Genomic DNA, 19,947 nt, shown 5'->3' on the forward strand with positions numbered 1-19,947 from the left:
AAGAATGGAAAGGGTCTGAGTTCCCCTTATCCAAGAATATTGATGGAACAGAGCCCTGATGTGTATGAATAAAGCTGGCAGATCCATTGTTGTGTAGAAGGGGGCTCAGATTACTTAGAACTTCTTGATGCATTTTAAAGATCATGGATCCTCTTAAGTGTGAAGCAATCTACAATGTGATGCACAATTGCCACATCAACGTTGGATTCTGGTTTGCAGCTTTGGGTTGGAGGGCAAGTGCAAACCACATCTTCTAAGTTCAGTTGTAATTGCAATCTACAATTTGTTTGAAACCAAGTAGTACCTATATTTAAGCGAAGTATGTTGGGATGCGGGTGGTGCTGTGGGTTAAACCATAGAGCCTAGGACTTGCCTATCAGAAGGTCGGCGGTTCGAATCCCCGCAACGGAGTGAGCTCCTGTTGCTCGGTCCCTGCTCCTGCCAACCTAGCAGTTTGAAAGCGCATCAAGTTGCAAGTAGATAAATAGGTACCGCTCTGGCGGGAAGGTAAACGGCATTTCCGTGTGCTGCTCTGGTTCACCAGAAGCGGCTTAGTCATGCTGACCACATGACCTGGAAGCTGTACGCCGGCTCCCTCGGCCAGTAAAGCAAGATGAGTGCCGCAACCCCAGAGTCGGCCACGACTGTACCTGATGGTCATGGGTCCCTTTACCTTTACCTTATCACTTAAAGTGCAGCTACCTCCAACCTTTGAAAAGTATGTAGACCCTGAATGAAAAGTCCTGACCCCCCAATAGTTTTAGCCAAGTCACACCTCCCCATAGTATGTTAAAAACGGAGCCGTTACAGAAGGTAAGGGGATTCAGGACCCTCCTGTAATGTGACCACTATACACTACAAAAAGCTTACCCCTCCACATTCAAACTGACTTAACATTCCCCCACCCCTCTGCCGCCAAAGCACAGCAATCTACTCAGCCTCCTTACGTGGTCCATCTTGCCTTTATATGACCAAAAAGTTGTCTCTTCCCGTTTCCCCTCCTCCTCACCTCCTCCCTCTCCCACTTCCCAGATCTTGAAGGTCAAAAGCAATATGGGACCCCAGCCACATTTTTCTCCACTATGGCATGGAGTGACCTTCAGCCACGCCGGAGTTCCCCTTTTGTTCCATTAAACGGCATAATTAAGAATTATGGCAGAGCAGGCGTCTCCGTTTCCAGGAAAGTGGCATCATTCTCCTCAAAAATGCAGCCATCTGCATCTGCTCTGGTTCGCCAGAAGTGGCTTAGTCATGCTGACCACATGACCTGGAAGCTGTACGTCGGCTCCCTCGGCCAGTAAAGCAAGATGAGTGCCGCAACCCCAGAGTCATTCACGACTGGACCTAATGAGAGGACCTTTACCTATGAGAGGAAAGAGGGGAGCAAACAGAGGGTTCCCTAAGCAGAGGAACTGATTGTTAAGCCACTGTGTGAATTGTAGCTCTTTGAGGGAAATAGGCACCTCCTAACAACTCTCAGCACCCTTAATAAACTACAGTTCCCATAATTCTTTTGGGGGAAGCCATGACTGTTTAAAATGGTACCGTGCTTCTTTAAATGGCTAGATCCAATGGGGCCTAATTCAGCCCAATTTAGTTGACTAATCATCTACCTTCTAATCCATTTGTTAAATAAATTTAAATACAGTTGCTGACTATCAAATTCTCAATATAGATTCCTCCTTGAAATTCTAAAGGAAGCATAAAGTGCCTTACAGTTTAACATGCAAACGCTCAGCCTTCTCTTGCCTTGTGCCCCCCCCCCCGATGTTTAGGAATACAACTCCCATCAGCCCCAGGCCATATGACTACACTGACTGATGGGACGTGTAATCCCAAAAAACAGATTGGGGAAGGCTGTGTGTGATGGAAATCTTTTATTTGTTGTTGTTGTTTAGTCATTTAGTCGTGTCCGACTCTTCGTGACCCCCTGGACCAGAGCATGCCAGGCACTCCTGTCTTCCACTGCCTTCCGCAGTTTGGTCAAACTCATGCTGGTAGCTTCGAGAACACTGTCCCACCATCTCGTCCTCTGCCGTCCCCTTCTCCTTGTGCCCTCCATCCCTCCCAACATCAGGATCTTTTCCAGGGAGTCTTCTCTTCTCATGAGGTGGCCAAAGTATTGGAACCTCAGCTTCAGGATCTGTCCTTCCAGTGAGCACTCAGGGCTGATTTCCTTCAGAATGGAGAGGTTTGATCTTCTTCCAGTCCACGGGACTCTCAAGAGTCTCCTTCAGCACCAGAATTCAAAAGCATCAATTCTTCGGCGATCAGCCTTCTTTATGGTCCAGCTCTCACTTCCATACATCACTACTGGGAAAACCATAGCTTTAACTATAGGGACCTTTGTTGGCAAGGTGATGTCTCTACTTTTTAAGGTGCTGTCTAGGTTTGTCATTGCTTTTCTCCCAAGAAGCAGGCGTCTTTTAATTTCGTGTCTGCTGTCACCATCTGCAGTGATCACGGAGCCCAAGAAAGTAAAATCTCTCACTGCCTCCATTTCTTCTCCATCTATTTGCCAGGAGGTGATGGGCCCAGTGGCCATGATCTTCCTTTTTTTGATGTTGAGCTTCAGACCATATTTTGCGCTCTCCTCTTTCACCTTCATTAAAAGGTTCTTTAATTCCTCCTCACTTTCTGCCATCAAGGTTGTGTCATCTGCATATCTCTTATTTATGTTGAGCCATAATTTACAACAGAACACACCAGTACCAGAAATAGTGTAAACAGATAAGCAGGTGGCCCCTTAACACTGAATTACTGGCACTTACTGAGTAGTCAAATTAAACTTTAGCCTGTTTGCTTTGAGAAGGAAGTATCTATCATGGGCAGAAGCGGGAGGGGAGTGGGTCACTTGTTGCCACCAGCCCAGAGCTCCCTGGAAATTCTCCTCGTCCTTCTCTGGATTCGTCTTTTAGACTCCACATCCAACAGCAATATTAATGACCCTGTCTTGATTAAAAGTTCTGATCTGGTGGCCATCGGCCCTGGAGGAATTGTGGAGTACTAGTGGACAGAATTATGCAATGCAGACTTGGTGTCCTTTATCTCTGCTTCCTCTCACTTTCTCTCTCTTCTCTCCTCCTTTGGGGAGTTAAGACCTTCGTAATTCTAGCTGAAAAGGAGACTAAAAAGGAGCTACCAGAGGGCTGTCTGAAAGGCACTTCCCAGGCCCTTTATCTCTCTAGGAACTGCTGCGGATTAATAAATGGCAACCAACGATGAAAAGGAGCTGGCCCTTGAAAGGGTTTACTGAATGGAGAAACCTCCCTCTCTCACTTTGGGTCTCCAGGGCCGGCGGTGCCGCTATCTGCCAGCGAAGATTCAGCACTGCTGCCGAGAGATAAAAACCAAGGCCCACAGAGCCAGAGCCAGCTCTGAGAGATCTTGTCAGTGAGATCTAGGCTGCAGTTGGATGCAAGAAACAGAAAAGCCCTGAGAAGGGTGGAGTCACCACCCAGAGAGCTTTACTCTTGGAACAGATCTAAAGTAATAATGCTGGGCTCTGCACTGGGGCTAGAGTAGCAGTGTGCCTTCTACCAGGATGGATCAAGCCTACAGAGTAACGGTTCATGAACAGAACATGTATGCAAGCAAGCAGCAGATCGCAGGGAACTGAGCAGCCTGGGTCAGATAGCAGAACCTGCAGGACCCCGGAGAGCTCCCAGGGATCACAGATGTTACTCTATAGCAGGCATAGGCAACCTCAACCCTCCAGATGTTTTGGGACTACAACTCCCATGATCCCTAGCTAACAGGACCAGTGGTCAGGGATGATGGGAATTGTAGTCCCAAAACATCTGGAAGGCCGAGGTTGCCTATGCCTGCTCTATAGCAGCATTTCCCAGACTTGCATCTCCAGCTGTTTTAGGACTACAGTTCCCATCATCCCTGACCACTGGTCCTGCTAGCTGGGGGTGGTGGGAGTTGTAGTCCAGCAACAGCTGGAGACCTGTTTGGGAAGCACTGCTCTATAGGATATCAAACCTTCTTCAGTCAAAGGGCTGCATTTCCACATGGTCAGCATTCCAGGGGTTGCATGCCAATGATTGAGGAGGGGAGCAGAGTAGTGGACAGGGCCAGAGACAAAACCAGGCTTCCTCAACCTCAGCCCTCCAGATGTTTGTGGCCTACAACTCCCATGATTCCTAGCTAGCAGGACCAGTGGTCAGGGATGATGGGAATTGTAGTCTCAAAACATCTGGAGAGCCGAGATTGAGGAAGCCTATACAAAAGTAAGCAGAGTAACGGATGTGACTCTTTTACTTTCCTATATTCCAGCCAGGCAAAAGAGATTTCAGCACCTCCCCACACACAATGCTTCAGTCTCCATCCAGGCATGCAAGGAACAGGATCCCAATTCAAGGACATATTCCAGCCAACAAAGTCTAGAGCGCGTTACTTCCGGGTTTTGCCACTCGCACATGCGCAGACGCTCAAAATGACGTCACGTGCATGCTTGGAAGTGGCAAAACGTGACCTGCGCGCGCGCAGGTGCGCCGTTGCATCTTACATTCCATTCAGGATGCAAACGGGGCTCCGGAACGGATCCCGTTCACATCCCGAGGTACCACTGTACTAGTGGTGGTAGTACAGTGGTGCCTCGCAAGACGAAAATAATCCGTTCTGCGAGTCTCTTCGTCTAGCGGTTTTTTCATCTTGCGAAGCATCCCTATTAGCGGCTTAGCGGATTAGCACTATTAGCGGCTTTTAGCGGCTTAGCGGCTTAGCGGATAAGCGGCTTAGAAAAAGGGGGGGAAAGGGGAAAAACTCGCAAGACTCGCAAGACGTTTTCGTCTTGCGAAGCAAGCCCATAGGGAAATTCGTCTTGCGAAGCGCCTTGAAAAACGGATAACCCTTTCATCTAGCGGGTTTTTCGTCTTGCGAGGCATTCGTCTTGCGGGGCACCACTGTAGTAGTAGTAGTAGTAGTAGTAGTAATATTACTCCAGTCAAACAGCAGAACGAGTACAGCATGCAGGAGATCATGGAGTGAAGTGCACATCTTCAGGCCAGAAGGTTGGTCCTTAAAAAAACAAAAAAAACACCTCCAGTCCTCAGAGGCAGGCTGCATTCAGAGGCTCAGGAGGCCTTGGTTCACCTCCAGCCCACATGGGAGCAAGTTGCTCATTTGGAGCTCTCCATGGTCCTGCAATAGCTGACCTACCTTCATTAGTCATCTGGAGCAAGAGACAGGTTAGCTCATGGCTGTGCAGCAGCAGAAAGATCACTGGAAGCTGCCTTACACTGAGTCAGACCATTGGTCCATCTAACTCAGTACTGTCTACACTGACTGGCAGAAGCTTTCTGGGGTTTCAGACAAGGAGTGTCTCACAGCCCTAGTGTGATGGCCTGGGATTCAGACTCGGAGGCTGAATCTGAGGGATCCCAGCCTGCACAGGAGTCCCCGCCTCCAGAACCAGCTGAGCCAGGGCTGGGGCCTGAGCCTGAAGGGTCCTCACCTGTGCTGGATCCTCAGGAGCAGACACCAGCTGAATCCGCTCTGGCTCCGGAGGTGATGGAGGACCCATTGCCTGCAGGTGCTCCACTCTCAGCCCCGGCAAGGGAAGAGGAGGTTGCCTCTGGGTCCGGTGACTCTCCAGCCTCTCCTGAGCTGCAAAGGCTCAGGGCAGAGGGGTGGAGGGAACTAAGTTCCCGCAGGAGGAGTGCTCGCCTCCAGGCCAGGAGAGGCGAGTCACCTGTGGGCCAGGACCGCCCCTGGCCTCAGAGGAAATAAAGGCCAGTCAGCCCAGTCCCAGGTTGCAGGAGCAACATCATTGGAAACCTGTTCCTGCCAGCACCCTGACCTGCTCTTCTGGAGTTCCTGACCACGCCCGACTCCTTGCCTTGGACCCCGCTTCGACTTGACAGACAGCCTCCAGACCCTCGACCCAGGACCGGACTCAGACCATGGCGCACGGTAACCCCCCTGGGACCAGCACACAAGTGCTCTGTCACTGAACTACAGCCCTTCCTCTACTTGGGGCACCCACGCTCACACTAAGCTATGGTTTGGCATAGCATGATGTGAGGAGACACAAAATTGAAGCAAAAATTGGTTTCCACATGTTGCAATCTCTAACTACCCACTGTTGAAGAGTGCTCATCAGATACACTTTGATATTGCTTGCAAAGCTCATGAGAGACAGTACAGAAGGGGGTTGGATCTGCTGCCTGAGGCCAATGCTTCACCTCGCCTCATGGGCTGCCCCTGAGAATGGGACTCTCAGTTGTATGTGTGAAGCAAATTCTCTATTTCACTTCAGGAAAAAGAAGTGCCTGTCACCAGTGCTATTTTTCTAGAAAAAGAGGTGCCAGAACTCACCATAAACACCTGCCTTGTTCTCTTATAATGGCAATGGTGCCCACCTGAGAGGTGCCAGAACTGAGTTCTGGCTTTAAAAAAGCCCTCCCTGTCACCTATCAGAAGTTTTGGCAATCAGATACATTTATAGCTCCCTTCACTCTTGGGGAAATTTCTTTTTCTCTTGTTTTCTTGTTAATGCTTGCAAAATAAATTATTTCCTACAATGCAGTCAAGATCAGGAGTAAATGATTTGGTGTTTGCAACGGGTGCAGACTGCCCTCTAGTGGATTAACATAGTAGCACAGATCTTAAAAACTGCATTTTTTTAATTTAAAAAAACTAGTTTTAAGGAAATGCAACTTCCTTAATACTTTATCCATATTGTCCTGGGCTTTCTTATCTGATATCTGTAAGTAGAGTCATAAGTGTACGTTGCCTGAGGCAATAGCTGTTCAGAGCCATGGACTTGTTAATAGCTTGGAGATGTGTTAATTGGCAAAAGCTTCTTGATACAGCACGTTTTGAGAACCACTCAAGGATGGACAACAATTAGCAGTTGTGGACCTTGGGGGTCTCAAGTTTCAGCGGTGATCTGTGCAAGGTCAAAGTTCAACGCTCCTCTTGCTTCTCGCACACCACTCTAAATCATAGTTCCAGCACCCTCAAGGCTCCATGCCCAATGCAAGTGTAGTAAGCAAGCAAGTAAATAAATAAATAGTGTGTGTTTCATAAATTCTGAAACAAGGGTAGTTGGGTAGAGTAGAAAAATCAGGAATGAGGAAGACTGGGGGGGGGGAGGCAGTGCCTCTCTTTCTAGGGGAAATGGCTCTTTATAAGGATTTACAGTGGTGCCCCACAAGTCGAATGCCTTGCAAGACGGAAAACCCGCTAGACGAAAGGGTTTTCCGTTTTGGAGGCGCTTCGCAAAACGAATTTCCCTATGGGCTTGCTTTGCAAGACGAAAATGTCTTGCGAGTTTTTCCGACTTTTTTTCCCTCCCCCCCCCCTTTTTCTAGGCCGCTTATCCGCTAAGCCGCTAAGCCGCTAAAAGCCGCTAATAGCGCTAATCCGCTAATGGGCTTGCTTCGCAAGACGAAAAAACCGCTAGACAAAGAGACTCGCGGAATGGATTCTTTTCGTCTTGCGAGGCACCACTGGACCTAATTCACTCTGCACAGTAAGAGGGGCAGAGCTGTACTGCTGAGTTCCTTTGGAATGGGTATGGAACTAAAAATACTTTGGAGAAAGTATTAGTCCAGGGTTTGTGTGGGATTTGTTGTCTAGCTGCTATCTAGCTGGATTGGAGGTAATGGGGCGAAGAAGCCTCTGCATTCTATAAACTGTGGCTAGCCTTCCCTGGCAGGTTTTAGTAAAAAAGGTGAAGGTAAAGGGACCCCTGACCATTAGGTCTAGTCGTGATCAACTCTGGGGTTGCGGTGCTCATCTCGCTTTACTGGCCGAGGGAGCCGGCGTACAGCTTCCGGGTCAGGTGGCCAGCATGACTAAGCCGCTTCTGGCGAACCAGAGCAGCGCACGGAAACGCCGTTTACCTTCCCGCCAGAGCGGTACCTATTTATCTACTTGCACTTTGTCATGCTTTCGAACTGCTAGGTCGGCAGGAGCAGGGACCGAGCAACGGGAGCTCACCCAGTCGCGGGGATTCGAACCGCCGACCTTCTGATCAGCAAGTAATAGGCCCTGTGGTTTAACCCACAGCGCCACCCGAGTCCCTGCAAGTTTTAGTATCCAGCTGCAAAGTCCAATCCTTTGAGCAAGGATACTTAGAATTAAAGCACGATCCCACTTAAAGTATAATCTCTAGTTGCATTTAGACAGCTAATGAATAAATACTACTGCTTTAAAAGAATCCTTTGCACATTTACCGTATGTTCCGGCGTATAAGACTACTTTTTAACCCAGGAAAATCTTCTCCAAAGTCGGGGGTCATCTTATACGCCGGATATGGTTGTGGCGAAGGAGGAGAGGGAGCCGGTGAGCAGAGGCGCCCCTTCTGCCGTTGCTCCTCCTCCCTCCCCACAGAAGGGGACGCAGCCTCCTGTGACACAGCACGAGGCCCCGCCTCTTCCGTACCGGCACAGCGCGTGTTCGTTGGCCGCTGCACACATTCTGGGCGGAGCCTGCGGCCGGAGTGGGCTGCACATACGTGCTTCTGCCTGCCAGCCAGCCTCGTTGCCTTGGGTCCCCGCTCTCTCCTCACCACAGAAAGTCCTTCCAAGCGTGGCGCTCGCCCGCCTACTGCTGCCATGGGAACAGGATCCGGCCTCCGCCATGGCCGTGTGGGGCTTTGCTTGGCTCGTGGGTGAGGAGATTTCACCCCTCCCATATCCAAGAATCTCCTGAGGAGTCTGCTGATTCTACAGAGAGGAAGAGCAATGTTCTGCTTTCTACTTAGTCAGTGAGTGAATCAGCCAGCGAGTGAGTCAGTCAGTGTATCGGAGAGAGAGTGAGTGTTAGAGATCGTGTCTAGAGATAATGTTGCTGCTAAGAGCAGCTGCAGACTCTCAGTGTAGCATTGATCCTTTAGCTCTGTATATAGTTTTGTATCATAGTTGTAGCTATAGAATAAAAGGAAGATATTCTACAGAGCTGCTCTCCGAGTGGTTTATACTCTGCAAGACTCTGCAAAACTCTGCTGCGCAACGACTGTATTATTGTGCAAGTGAATCCGGTGCTCTCAGCTCTAAGCTGTGAGTCCACAGCACGGTGACCTGTCCCTGTGAGAAAGGTGGTCGCTGGCAGTGCTACCGAGCTCGCCTAGCCGAGTCGGGGTTGAAGTGCATGAGTCCAGTTGGTGCACTGGCTCAAGGGGCGATGCTGACAGTGGGTGCCATGAAGAGCCTGCCGTATTTCTGCCGTGGCATGGTGGTGCGTGGCTTCAGCCGGGGCTCCAAGGAGCTGAGTATCCCCACAGCTGAGGGTGGCAGAGGCCAAGGCAGCCACTCGGGGCCTTTTCCCAGAGGGAGGGAGGGAGGGAGCCGGGTCAGGCTTCCCTCCCTCCCTCCAGGTTTAGGTTTTGTTCCCCACACCAAACGCTGATTCTGGTGCAGCTTCAAAGACTTTTAAATGACCACAGTCCTTGCATGCAATGTGTCCCAGACTTGGAAAAAAATGGAAAATATCCCCTTGGAAAGTCAGCTGGGCCATCCCGCAGCCAGAACTATCAGTCAGTGAGCGCAGCCCACTGCTTTGCTGGACGGCCGATCTCACTCGCCTCACCTTGGGCTGCTGCAATGGCAGAGGCAGCGGAGGGGTGCGCGCTCTTTCGCATGATGAATTCTGCATATAAGTTAATTAAGCAGGGAGACAATATACAGCCTTGCCATACTCCTTTCCCAATTTTGAACCAATCAGTTGTTCCATATCCAGTTCTAACTGTAGCTTCTTGTCCCACACAGAGATTTCTCAGGAGACAGATGAGGTGATCAGGCACTCCCATTTCTTTAAGAACTTGCCATAGTTTGCTGTGGTCGACACAGTCAAAGGCTTTTGCGTAGTCAATGAAGCAGAAGTAGATGTTTTTCTGGAACTCTCTTTCTCCACAGTCCAGCGCATGCTTGCAATTTGGTCTCTGGTTCCTCTGCCCCTTCGAAATCCAGCTTGCACTTCTGGGAGTTCTCAGTCCACATACTGCAGCTTACCCCTCACAAAGCTAGATTCCCAGCACCCTTTAAAAGCTATGGTTCCCAGAATTATTTTAGGGACGTTGTGTGATTTAAATGTATGGCATGCAGGCAGCCTCTGTCCTGAGCAGGTTTCAGAGGTCAGCAAAGATGAATTTAGAGCCCCTTGTGAGAGACAGAGCTGCTCTCAGAACTTCTGCATGATTCCTTCTTCTCTCCATTTTAATACCAGATTACAAGGAGGGAGAAAATGCAAACTGAGCCTGATATTCTCCCCTCTTTATCCTCTTCCACCTTGCAAGTTATTCCTCTTGCAGTTTCCTGATCCCCAAGAATTTGCCTATAAAATGAAACTTGCATGCTTTTAAATTCATGGATTGCTCAGTCCTTGTGGGAGTGCACTGGGGGGGGGGGGATCCTTGCTCCTGTCCTGACTGGGGTGTCTCTGTGTGTGTCAATACATGCTCATAGGTCAGACCTGTGCAATGAGAAGTTGATGACTTTCCACCTTTATGTTCTGCACTCACTGGAGGACAAAAGATACTCGTTACCAAACAAATTGCACAGCAATCAAATGTTTAATGAACCATGTAACGTCTTGGAATGACCATCAAAAACTAACAACAACATTAAGTGGACAGATAAGAAAATTGGTAAAAAGGATTATCTGCCTCCTTTTTAAAGAAATGACTGGGGAAAGGTGCAACGGCTTTCCATTCATTCACAAACTGCCTCTACACAGGCAGATGTTAAGCTGAAAACAGGCCTGGAGTTTCATGTACAGGATCAGGCACTTGTCATGTGTAAGGTGGATCAATCAGGTTTTTTGGTTAAGTTAGCCTGTCCGGTTTAATTCTGCAGCTGCTTTCTAGCGTCAGGATGAGACACAGCAGCTGAGAAAGCATCAGGACAATGGAATACATTACATAGTGACTTGAGATCACTAAAGGGGTTTGAGGAATAGCAAAAAGGTGCTGCCTAGGGTGATATAGTTGAAACTGGGTAGTCTCTGGATATCTCCCTCCAACTGGTCTTAGTGGTTTTACTGACACAGATTTCTGGAATGGTTCCCATGCATCTTGCAAATGGGCCAACTGAACAACTTGCTCACAGACCATCGTGTTTTGTGTTTTTTAAAAAAGCTTCGTGATTCAGATGTCATTCGGTTGTTATGTCCAAGGTGGCTGTTGTTTCCTCCGTGTCAGGACGCTGCAAGCAAAGAGGAGCCCTTTGCAAGCTCATCAGAGGAAGGAGAATGACAGAGGGATGGTTCACCCAGACACAGTGCAGGGCTAATGGCAGAAAGGGCCTGGAAGCTGTAGCTGACATTAGTGCGTTTTTGACTGGGGAGGCCCTTTTGGGGATTGTGATTGTGGTGAACTGATCCCGCTGAGTTCAGAGGCCAAGTGCTGCAGGGATCCTTGACTGGTGAATGAAGATGAGAAGGTGAGGCTGGATTCTGGCAGGAGAGAGAGAGAGAGAGAGAGAGAGAGAGAGAGATTCAAATGGTTCCAGAAATAGCTGGTGATGTAACTCACAAGAAGCTGAGAGGCTCAATACGTTGACTGTTATAATAAAAAAAAAACAAAATGAAAAAATAAAAAAAATAAAAATACGTTGACTGTTAAACTGGTTCCATGGAGCATGCTTAGTCCCAGTTTTTGGACTAGCAAAGCAAAAAAAGAGGGAGGCAGGCCTGGTACGGCATCTGTGAAAGTGTGCCTGCCTGGCCTAGTACAGTTGAGCTAAATCATTAGGTGACCATAGGCCAAGGGTCACCAATGGCTCCCATGAGGGTCTCCTCAAAAATCCACAACTGACAGGAGATTGTTCACTCTTTCTACTTCATTCCTGTTTGCACTAGCCCAACCTCTCCTACACTGAATATGACCTTTAAAACCATTCCAACAGTTTAGGGCAAAGGTTCTCAACCTTTTTGAGTCCACAGCTCCCTTGACCAACTACATTCTTTCTGCAGCAACCTTGTGGGGAAACACGCTCTGAAGCCCAGCTATGTCACCCCTCGCCTGCAGAGCCAGCAGCCCCTCACCCCTTTTCAAACACCTTTCTTGATGTGTTCCATCAGCCTCCTCTCCTCTCCCCTCTTGGTGAGTTAGGATTAGCCATATCCCTGCCTCCTCAAGATACAAATGACATCTTCCCATGGATAGAACTCTGGGGGTGGAACCAGAGGCTGTTGGAACGGCTTGAAATTTTGCAAAATTATTATCTCAAGAGGATTCTAGGCCTTCCTCAAGGAACCCCAGCAGCTTTCTTGAGGGTGGAGGTTGGATTACCCTCTGTGTCTGCCAGGGCCCACTTAAGATTCCTACGATTTTACATCAACCTTGCAAACACTTCAAACACCTTATTGGCCAAACAAGCCTTTGTATCTCTTCAAAAGAACACCACTTGGCGTCAAAACCTATCTGAGATCCTGGTTAGATACACCCTACCGGAGTTTAATACTCTTAAACTGTGGAGCCCGGACAAAGTTCGGGAATGGATCCTGGAGAGAGACGCCCGGTTAGAAATCACAAAAATACAGAACCCAGGGTCCTCCCACTGGTTTCCCCGACTGAAAACAGTCAAAATCTGCGCCAATTACTTGGCGAATATCACCAATCTTACCCTTCGGAGAGCCTTCACCATGGCCCGTTTTCAAACCATTCCTACGGCCTATCTGTCAGGCAGATATGCAAAAATCCCAGTAGAGCAGCGTATATGTCCTTGTCATATGAGAACCAAAGAGGATCTCACACATTACATGTTGTATTGTCCCATCTATTCGGCCTTCAGGGATGCGATGTTACAAACTATTCCCATATCAATAGGCAACTCTGAGGACCAAGTAAAGTTTTTACTGGTGGACGCTGATCCACGGATTTCTCACGTGGTAGCGGTTTTTGTGGTGAAGGCTATGAAAACTAGGGTATGGTTCCTGGATGAAATGGTGAGGTCCCTCCCATTGCTCTCCTAACCTGTTGCTGTATCTTCTTTCCTGATTGGTGGGGGGTTTTTGGGTAGTTTCCTTTGCTGGGACAGCATGGCATGAATTTTAGCTTATTTTTATAATTTTATTGTTTATTTTTTAATAATGTTTTATGGTATTTTGTGTAAAGGCATGGACCTCACAAATTTAATAAACTTGTGTGTGACATCTTCCCATGTTGATGGGACTGGGAGACCTAAGTCCGTAAGGCAAACCAAAATTGGCCTTCCTGCTAAGAGATCACATTTTCCCTATCAGATGGTTCCCTAACAGAAGTCTCAAGGAGGTTTTGTCCTCCTTAGTGCCCCTGCTTGTTGCCAACTCACCTATTCGCATAGCTAAAGCTTCCTCCAATCTCCGGAATGTTTTGTTGAATAAGGCCTTGGCCAAGGGGCCCGTGATGTAAACCACTATGTATAGAAGAAGCAAGCCAAGGATGATGGCTACTGTAACCTTGGAGCGGAGAGGGGGGAAAGAGAGAAGGTGGTTGTTAATTCCTAATTGTTAGCAATACCTGTATGTGAACAGAAACCTCAAAAATTGATAGGAGAGAGAGCAAGAAAGGAATGTGGGACTGCACACAAATGTTCATTCCCTTCTGCGGATGAAGGTTATTCAGGCTAGCAAAAGATAAAACCAATGGGATCAGCAACAAGGGTGTTGCAGTGTATCCTCCCTCCTAGAACGATTGTTTCTGTTTGGGTTCGGCCAGCTATTCTCACTCCCTGCCATTCTGCTTCCCTTTTCCTAAACGGCACAAAGCGTGGTAAGAACTATGGCATTTGTTCCCACGGCAGAATTCACTTGCTCAAGACATACTGATGGCCACCAACTTTAAAACAGGGTAGGGAAATTTATGCAGGATAAGGCTGTCAGTGGGTACTGGTCACGGCGGCTACCTTCTACCTCCACTGTTGGAGGCAACCAGCCGCTGAATACCATTTGCTTTGAATCACAAGTGGGGAGGCAACTCTTATGCTTGCTTGCGGGCTTCCCAGGGAGATCCCATGGTGAGAAGAACAATTCTATACTCACTTTGGCCAAACAGCTGGCAATGAGAAGCCCCCAGGCAAGACAATAGCATTTGCCCCATTTGTGATTCCCAGCAACTGGTTTTCAGAGGCATACTGCCTTCATTCAGTCTTCTGCGGTGCTATGCTACAAGCACAGCTGGTTCTCATCTTTATAGCCTGAAGTAGTAGTAGTAATAATAATAATAATAATAATAATAATAATAATAATTTATTATTTATACCCCGCCCATCTGGCTGAGTTTCCCCAGCCACTCTGGGCAGCTCCCAATCAAGTGTTAAAAACAATACAGCGTTACATATTAAAAACTTCCCTGAACACGGCTGCCTTAAGATGTCTTCTGAATGTCAGGTAGATGTTTATCTCTTTGACATCTGATGGGAGGGCGTTCCACAGGGTAGGTGCCACTACCGAGAAGGCCCTCTGTCTGGTTCCCTGTAGCCTCACTTCTCGCAATGAGGGAACTGCCAGGAGGCCCTCGGCGCTGGATCTCAGTATCCGGGCAGAACGATGGGGGTGGAGACGCTCCTTCAGGTATACAGGACCGAGGCCGTTTAGGGCTTTAAAGGTCAGCACCAACACTTTGAATCGCGCTCAGAAACGTACTGCCAATGCAGATCTCTCAGAACCGGTGTCATGTGGTCCTGGTGGGACTTTGAAGGAGTTTGAAGGACTTTGAACTTGGGTATCCATAGGGCCACTTTATTCCACATGAAGCTGGCCATCACCAGAGCCCCCCTGAAGTATAGGGGGTCTGTCATGACTAGATGGCTGGGGGGGGGGCGCTTTTTCAAGTGTGGCACTTCATATATGCCCTCTACAGGGAGACTTGCATGGTGTTGACCCTGATGTCAAGAATGAAGATGCTCAAGGCACGGCGGCTGTTACCTTCAAGAGAAAGATGGCCCGGGTGGGGCTGAGGCGCAAGCCATGGACATGGATAATGAACTCCAAGGCATAATCACAGTAGGTAGATTCGTCCACACCCCTATGGAAGCAAAAGAGGCAGGACGTCAGTTGACTACTGGTCTGAGCAGGCCAGCTTGGCTTTGGTCAACTGCTGTTTACAGCTGTCCCAGTGCTTAGATCTTTACATAGGCTCTTCTTGGTTTCTCACAACATTCATCTCCTGGTCCACTACCTTCCAAACCATGTTTCTTCTCCATGCTTTCAGAGTGGTACTTTCTCCCATCCCCATGACTAAGTAAGGCCATTAATTTCAATGAGTCTAGTCTGCGTAAAACTCAAGTTGAACACCACCTTTTGATTGTGAATTGTTTTAACTTGTGCTCAGGAGTTATTATGGCTGATAGGTAGCTTATCAGTATAATTCAGTTCAATTGTAAATTAATTTCTTTTTAAAATGAACCAAACACATTTTAAAAACTCAAACCTACCTGTTTGATACTTCCACCACAAAGAAATAATCAGGAGCAGCCATACCCTGGGGGACAATATCATAGCATGGAGAATTCGTCTGGCAAACCCACCTGCAGGAGGAAAGGCATTTTGCCTTATGATGTCTTACATGGTAGGCTGTTTCAATTCATGTCCCTAGCTCCCTCGGCCTGAAAGTGGAGATGAGCGCCACAACCCCAGTCGCCTTTGACTGGACTTAACTGTCCAGGGATCCTTTACCTTTACTTTTTTACAGATGGCAGGTGACCCAAAGAAGAGAGAAATAGAAGGGAAATAAAGCACATGTCCTCAAAAAGGATACTAGTAGAGCCGTAACATTTTTAGAGGAGGATAACCAAAATGATTTAGGGGTTGGAACAATTTCCCTGTGAGGAAAGTTTACAACTTTTAAGCCTCTTTAAATTGGGAAAAGGACAAGTAAGAGGCAGGGACATGATAAGAGGGACATGAAGTTGGGCATGGCTTGGAGAAAGTGGACAGAGAGTTTTTCTCCCTCATAACACTAGAACTTGTGACAGGTAGGTATCCGTATTGGTCTGCCATAGTCAAAACAAAATAATAATAAAAATCCTTCCAGTAGCACCTTAGAGAACAACTAAGTTTGTTATTGGGATGTGCTTTCGTGTGTATCTGAAGAAGTGTACATGCACACGAAAGCTCATAGCAATAACAAATTTAGTTCTTCTCTAAGGTGCTACTGGAAGGAAATTTTTTATTTTGTTTCGACTAGAACCTGTGGACATCCAAGGAAGCTGAATGTTAGAAGATTCAGGACAGGCAGAAGAAAGGCCTTCTTCACACAGCACAGGGTTAAACTTGTTCCCACCCGATGTAATGATGTCCACTGACTTAGATGGTTTTAAAAGGGAATTGGGCAAATTCAGTGGCTACTAGCCACAATAGCTATGTTATATGTCCGCCGTTGGAGACATTCAGTGGCTACTAGCCACAATAGCTATGTTATATGTCCGCCGTTGGAGACAAATGTGTCTCTGAATGCCAGTTGCTGGAAAGCACAAGTGGGAAAATGGCCAAGAGCACTTGGTTGGCCCCATGACAATCAGAAGCTGGACTAGACAGGTCTTTGATCTGATTCAGCATGGCTCTTCTTATGTTTTATTGCCGACCAAATTTCATATTTCATTTGGGAAGAAGAATTTGGGAGGTTTTAGATCAGAAACTGACACCCACACCCAAAGACGCAGCAAATGTTTCCTTACAAAATCCCAGACTCAGCTTGAGAGAGGATATGGAAACCTTCAGAATCAACTTTATCTTCGTGCATTTCAGCCCTAAGCCAGATCAGACTTGATGTTCCACTGGAAAGAGAATATGAAATCAACCATGAATTAAGACAGCTAAGCTTTGCAAGGAAGCCTAAAGTGGTTACCAGGCCACTCACATCCTTAATAGCCCTTTGTTACCCACCCACCCTTGCCAGCTTTTACATTCCTATGTTCATCAGCTATGGCTCATTATCAGCTTCAAAATAGAAGGGGGGGAATCAAATCTCTTACAACTCACCAGTGCTTTTTTTCTGGAGGAACGCTGGGGTACGCACACCCCTACACGTTTTGTGAATCTTTGTACTTTTGTCTATTTGCTGTATTTATTTTTCCCAATTTGAACAATAAAATGGTGATTTTCTTGAGTCAAAATGAGAGTACCCCTAAACATTTTTTTAAAGAAAAAAAAAGCACTGCAGCTCACAGCTATTTCTCTGCTCTATCTCCCAGAGTGGAGACAATTCTCATCACAGACCAGACAAGTGGCTGTTTGTAAGCCACAACCCAAGGGGCCACAGATCAGTAGGCAGAGCATATGCCTCATATTCAAAAGGGTCCAGGTCTGAGCACTGATATCTCCAGTTAAATGGTTACAGGAAAAGGGACCAGGAAAGATTCCCCCTTCCTTAGACACTGTGGAGACACTGCCAGTCAGAGTGCACTGGCAATAGTGGGCTCTATAGAGCATGGGGAACCTGTGGCCCTCCAGATGTTGTCAGAATTCAGCAAGTCCCCAGTCCCTGGACTGAATAATCCAATGGTCTGTTGCAGTATGAGACAGTTTCCTCTGTCCACGATTCTGAGAAGGCAGCCATTGGCTGCTTCTGCAGTAGGGCCATTTAGCACTGCTGAGGTATCGCTTCACCTTAATCATCTGGAAGGAGTGAACCGGCTGGAGGATCAGCCTCCTCTGTGCATAGGCAGTTGGAGGACCACAGGAGCCTGTGATTATTTAATTGCGCTCTCTCACTCTCATATGGCAAACCAGCACTTTTCTTACGTGGGCATGTTCACATGCCCAGGTGCGCAGACTTGGAAAGACTGATCCCAAATGGGGGTCTTTTAAACTGACTAAAAATGTTGCATTTGAATAAGACATAGATACTAAACAGCTACGGTCACAATGCTAGGCACTGTGCGAGTCTGAAAAAATGTGGTCACCTGCCATTCATTGTGTTGTAGTTAAAGATTTCTTCCTCACTGAAGTATCTGATGTTTTCTATCGAAAATGGTCCCCCACCAATTACTCTGAAGATGTAGCTGCCAGCAGAATAAGCAAGATGGAGGTGAGTTTGCACAAGCTTTAACAGTTAAAAAACCCCACACCCATTCACAAACAGCTGGGACAAAATTGCCATTTCTCCTATCATAGCAAGGTTACTGGAAGAAGAAGAAGAAGAAGAAGAAGAAGAAGAAGAAGAAGAAGAGGAGGAGGAGGAAGAGTTTCGATTTGATATCCCCCTTTATCACTACCCTAAGGAGTGGGTACTGTGGGTGGCACTGTGGGTTAAACCACAGAGCCTAGGGCTTGCCGATCAGAAGGTCGGCGGTTCGAACACCTGCGATGGGGTGAGCTCCCATTGCTCGGCCCCTGCTCCTGCCAACCTAGCAGTTCGAAAGCACCTCAAAGTGCAAGTAGATAAATAGGTACCGCTCCGGCGGGAAGGTAAACGGCGTTTCCGTGCGCTGCTCTGGTTCGCCAGAAGCGGCTTAGTCATGCTGGCCACATGACCCGGAAGCTGTATGCTGGCTCCCTCGGCCAATAAAGCGAGATGAGCGCCGCAACCCCAGAGTCGGCCACGACTGGACCTCTAATGGTCAGGGGTCCCTTTACCTTTTAAGGAGTCTCAAAGCGGCTAACGTTCTCCTTTCCCTTCCTCCCCCACAACAAACAACAAACAAGCCGGGGACCCACTCCCAGAGGATACCAGTCACTGAGAGGTCAGGGGAAATCAACAAGAGCATTTCCTTCTGTATCTCGCCTGATAAAGGTTGCCAACCAGGGCAGTTTTAGAGCCATTCCTAGGCCTGAAACCAAATTAAAATGGGTCGAAATAACCCATTTCCTCTGGGCATGCTGGTACGTGGGCCACCACAATCCTCCCAGGCACCTTTCCCTTTTAAAAAATTAGGATATCCTATTCATGGATCTCCTGTGTGTCCCATCGAGTGAAGACTTGCCTCTGGCCACCAAGCTAAGCTCATGGCAGAGGTTTCCTGGCCGTGTCCTTAGCCGTGATGCTAGATCAGTTGGGGTCTACTGTTAGTACAAATGTATACCTGCCAGACAATTTTCTTGCCTTCAAGGGTGTCACATAGCAACTAGGGACTCTTGAGGAATATGTTCTTGGTGCATTTTGATACATACTGACCCAATCAACACCACTCAAACCAAGGTGCAGATCAGAAGTTATCTTTCAGATACCACACCTCTCCAGAGTTCACGATGCAGTTCTCAGTTCAAAAAGAAAATGCATCAAATTGCATATTTTGAGAGAAAATGTATTAAAAACATGTACCTAGATGCAGATTTGAAAATTAACGTGGGCATGGGGTGGAATGCGTTTTCGAACACATACAAAAATGGAAGGGACCGGAAACAGTCTTCTCTGTCCTTCCCTAGCGACAACAGGGCTTCCTCTGATTGGCCTTCAGCTTTACCTGGAAGTCCCCAGCGAAAATGTCTTGGGTCATACCGGCCCCAAGGCCCGGGTACCCTGGCATTGACCTAGGTGCCTCCATCTTAGCTTCCCCCTGGCCTTTGAACAATATGCTCAGTGGAGATTCACTGATTTCAGTTCAGCAAAGCGACAAAATGCCATCAAAAGCACAGCTCGGCCCTTACCTTCCATTGAAACGTCCCGAGTCTCCTGTCACCATATCTTGGATCAAAAAAGAAGGGTAAAACACTGCAAATGAATCAAGCAGGTGTGGTATCACTATCTGTCTTCTGCCTGGCATCCATCATTCCTTAATTAACTTCATCTATGAGCCTCAAAGATCTGACCCACCCAGACACCCCACTTCACCCCAGCCTTACCATCATTGAAGGAGAAGCAAGGCATCTCAGGGTCTTTCTTGATACAATCAAAGTAGCGCTTGTTCTTGACGGTAGTCTCATTCTTAGTGGAAGTAATGTCAAAAGCTAGCCTCTTGCCTGGGGGACATCCAATGTAGACAGTCGACACATAACTGCCCTGTGGGGGCAAGTAAATTGGAAAAGAGAAGTGGCCTTTTTTCTTTCTTTCTTTTTTAGAACACTGGCTTGCAA

General features: G+C 47.6%; 2 protein-coding genes across 7 annotated transcripts in view; one reads left to right on the plus strand and one right to left on the minus strand.

Moving 5' to 3' along the window:
• Positions 1 to 19,947, plus strand: part of PSMD8 (proteasome 26S subunit, non-ATPase 8) — a 328,475-nt gene that overhangs the window by 264,915 nt on the left and 43,613 nt on the right. Inside the window, exon 1 of one of the 2 annotated variants that reach the window (XM_079985724.1) lies at positions 1,000 to 1,007. The exons of the other annotated variant lie outside the window; for it this stretch is intronic. The gene's annotated coding sequence lies outside the window, so the exon portion shown is untranslated. Of the gene's footprint in view, positions 1 to 999; positions 1,008 to 19,947 lie in introns of those variants that run through there. 2 annotated transcript variants of the gene reach the window in all.
• The window catches only part of CATSPERG (cation channel sperm associated auxiliary subunit gamma), a 43,429-nt gene continuing 33,988 nt past the window's right edge, over positions 10,507 to 19,947 (minus strand). For all 5 annotated transcript variants that reach the window (XM_079985302.1, XM_079985301.1, XM_079985303.1 and 2 more), the window contains exons 23-30: positions 19,717 to 19,873; positions 19,522 to 19,585; positions 17,838 to 17,936; positions 16,611 to 16,709; positions 15,369 to 15,461; positions 14,860 to 14,959; positions 13,266 to 13,392; positions 10,507 to 11,406 (exon numbers count right to left, since the gene is read on the minus strand). In XM_079985302.1, coding sequence (XP_079841428.1) covers positions 11,276 to 11,406; positions 13,266 to 13,392; positions 14,860 to 14,959; positions 15,369 to 15,461; positions 16,611 to 16,709; positions 17,838 to 17,936; positions 19,522 to 19,585; positions 19,717 to 19,873 — 870 coding nt within the window. In that variant the 3' untranslated portion in view covers positions 10,507 to 11,275. The remainder of the gene's footprint in view (positions 11,407 to 13,265; positions 13,393 to 14,859; positions 14,960 to 15,368; positions 15,462 to 16,610; positions 16,710 to 17,837; positions 17,937 to 19,521; positions 19,586 to 19,716; positions 19,874 to 19,947) is intronic.

Source organism: Podarcis cretensis (assembly GCF_951804945.1).
Source record: "Podarcis cretensis genome assembly, chromosome: 8".
NCBI classification, from domain to species: Eukaryota; Metazoa; Chordata; class Lepidosauria; order Squamata; family Lacertidae; genus Podarcis; species Podarcis cretensis.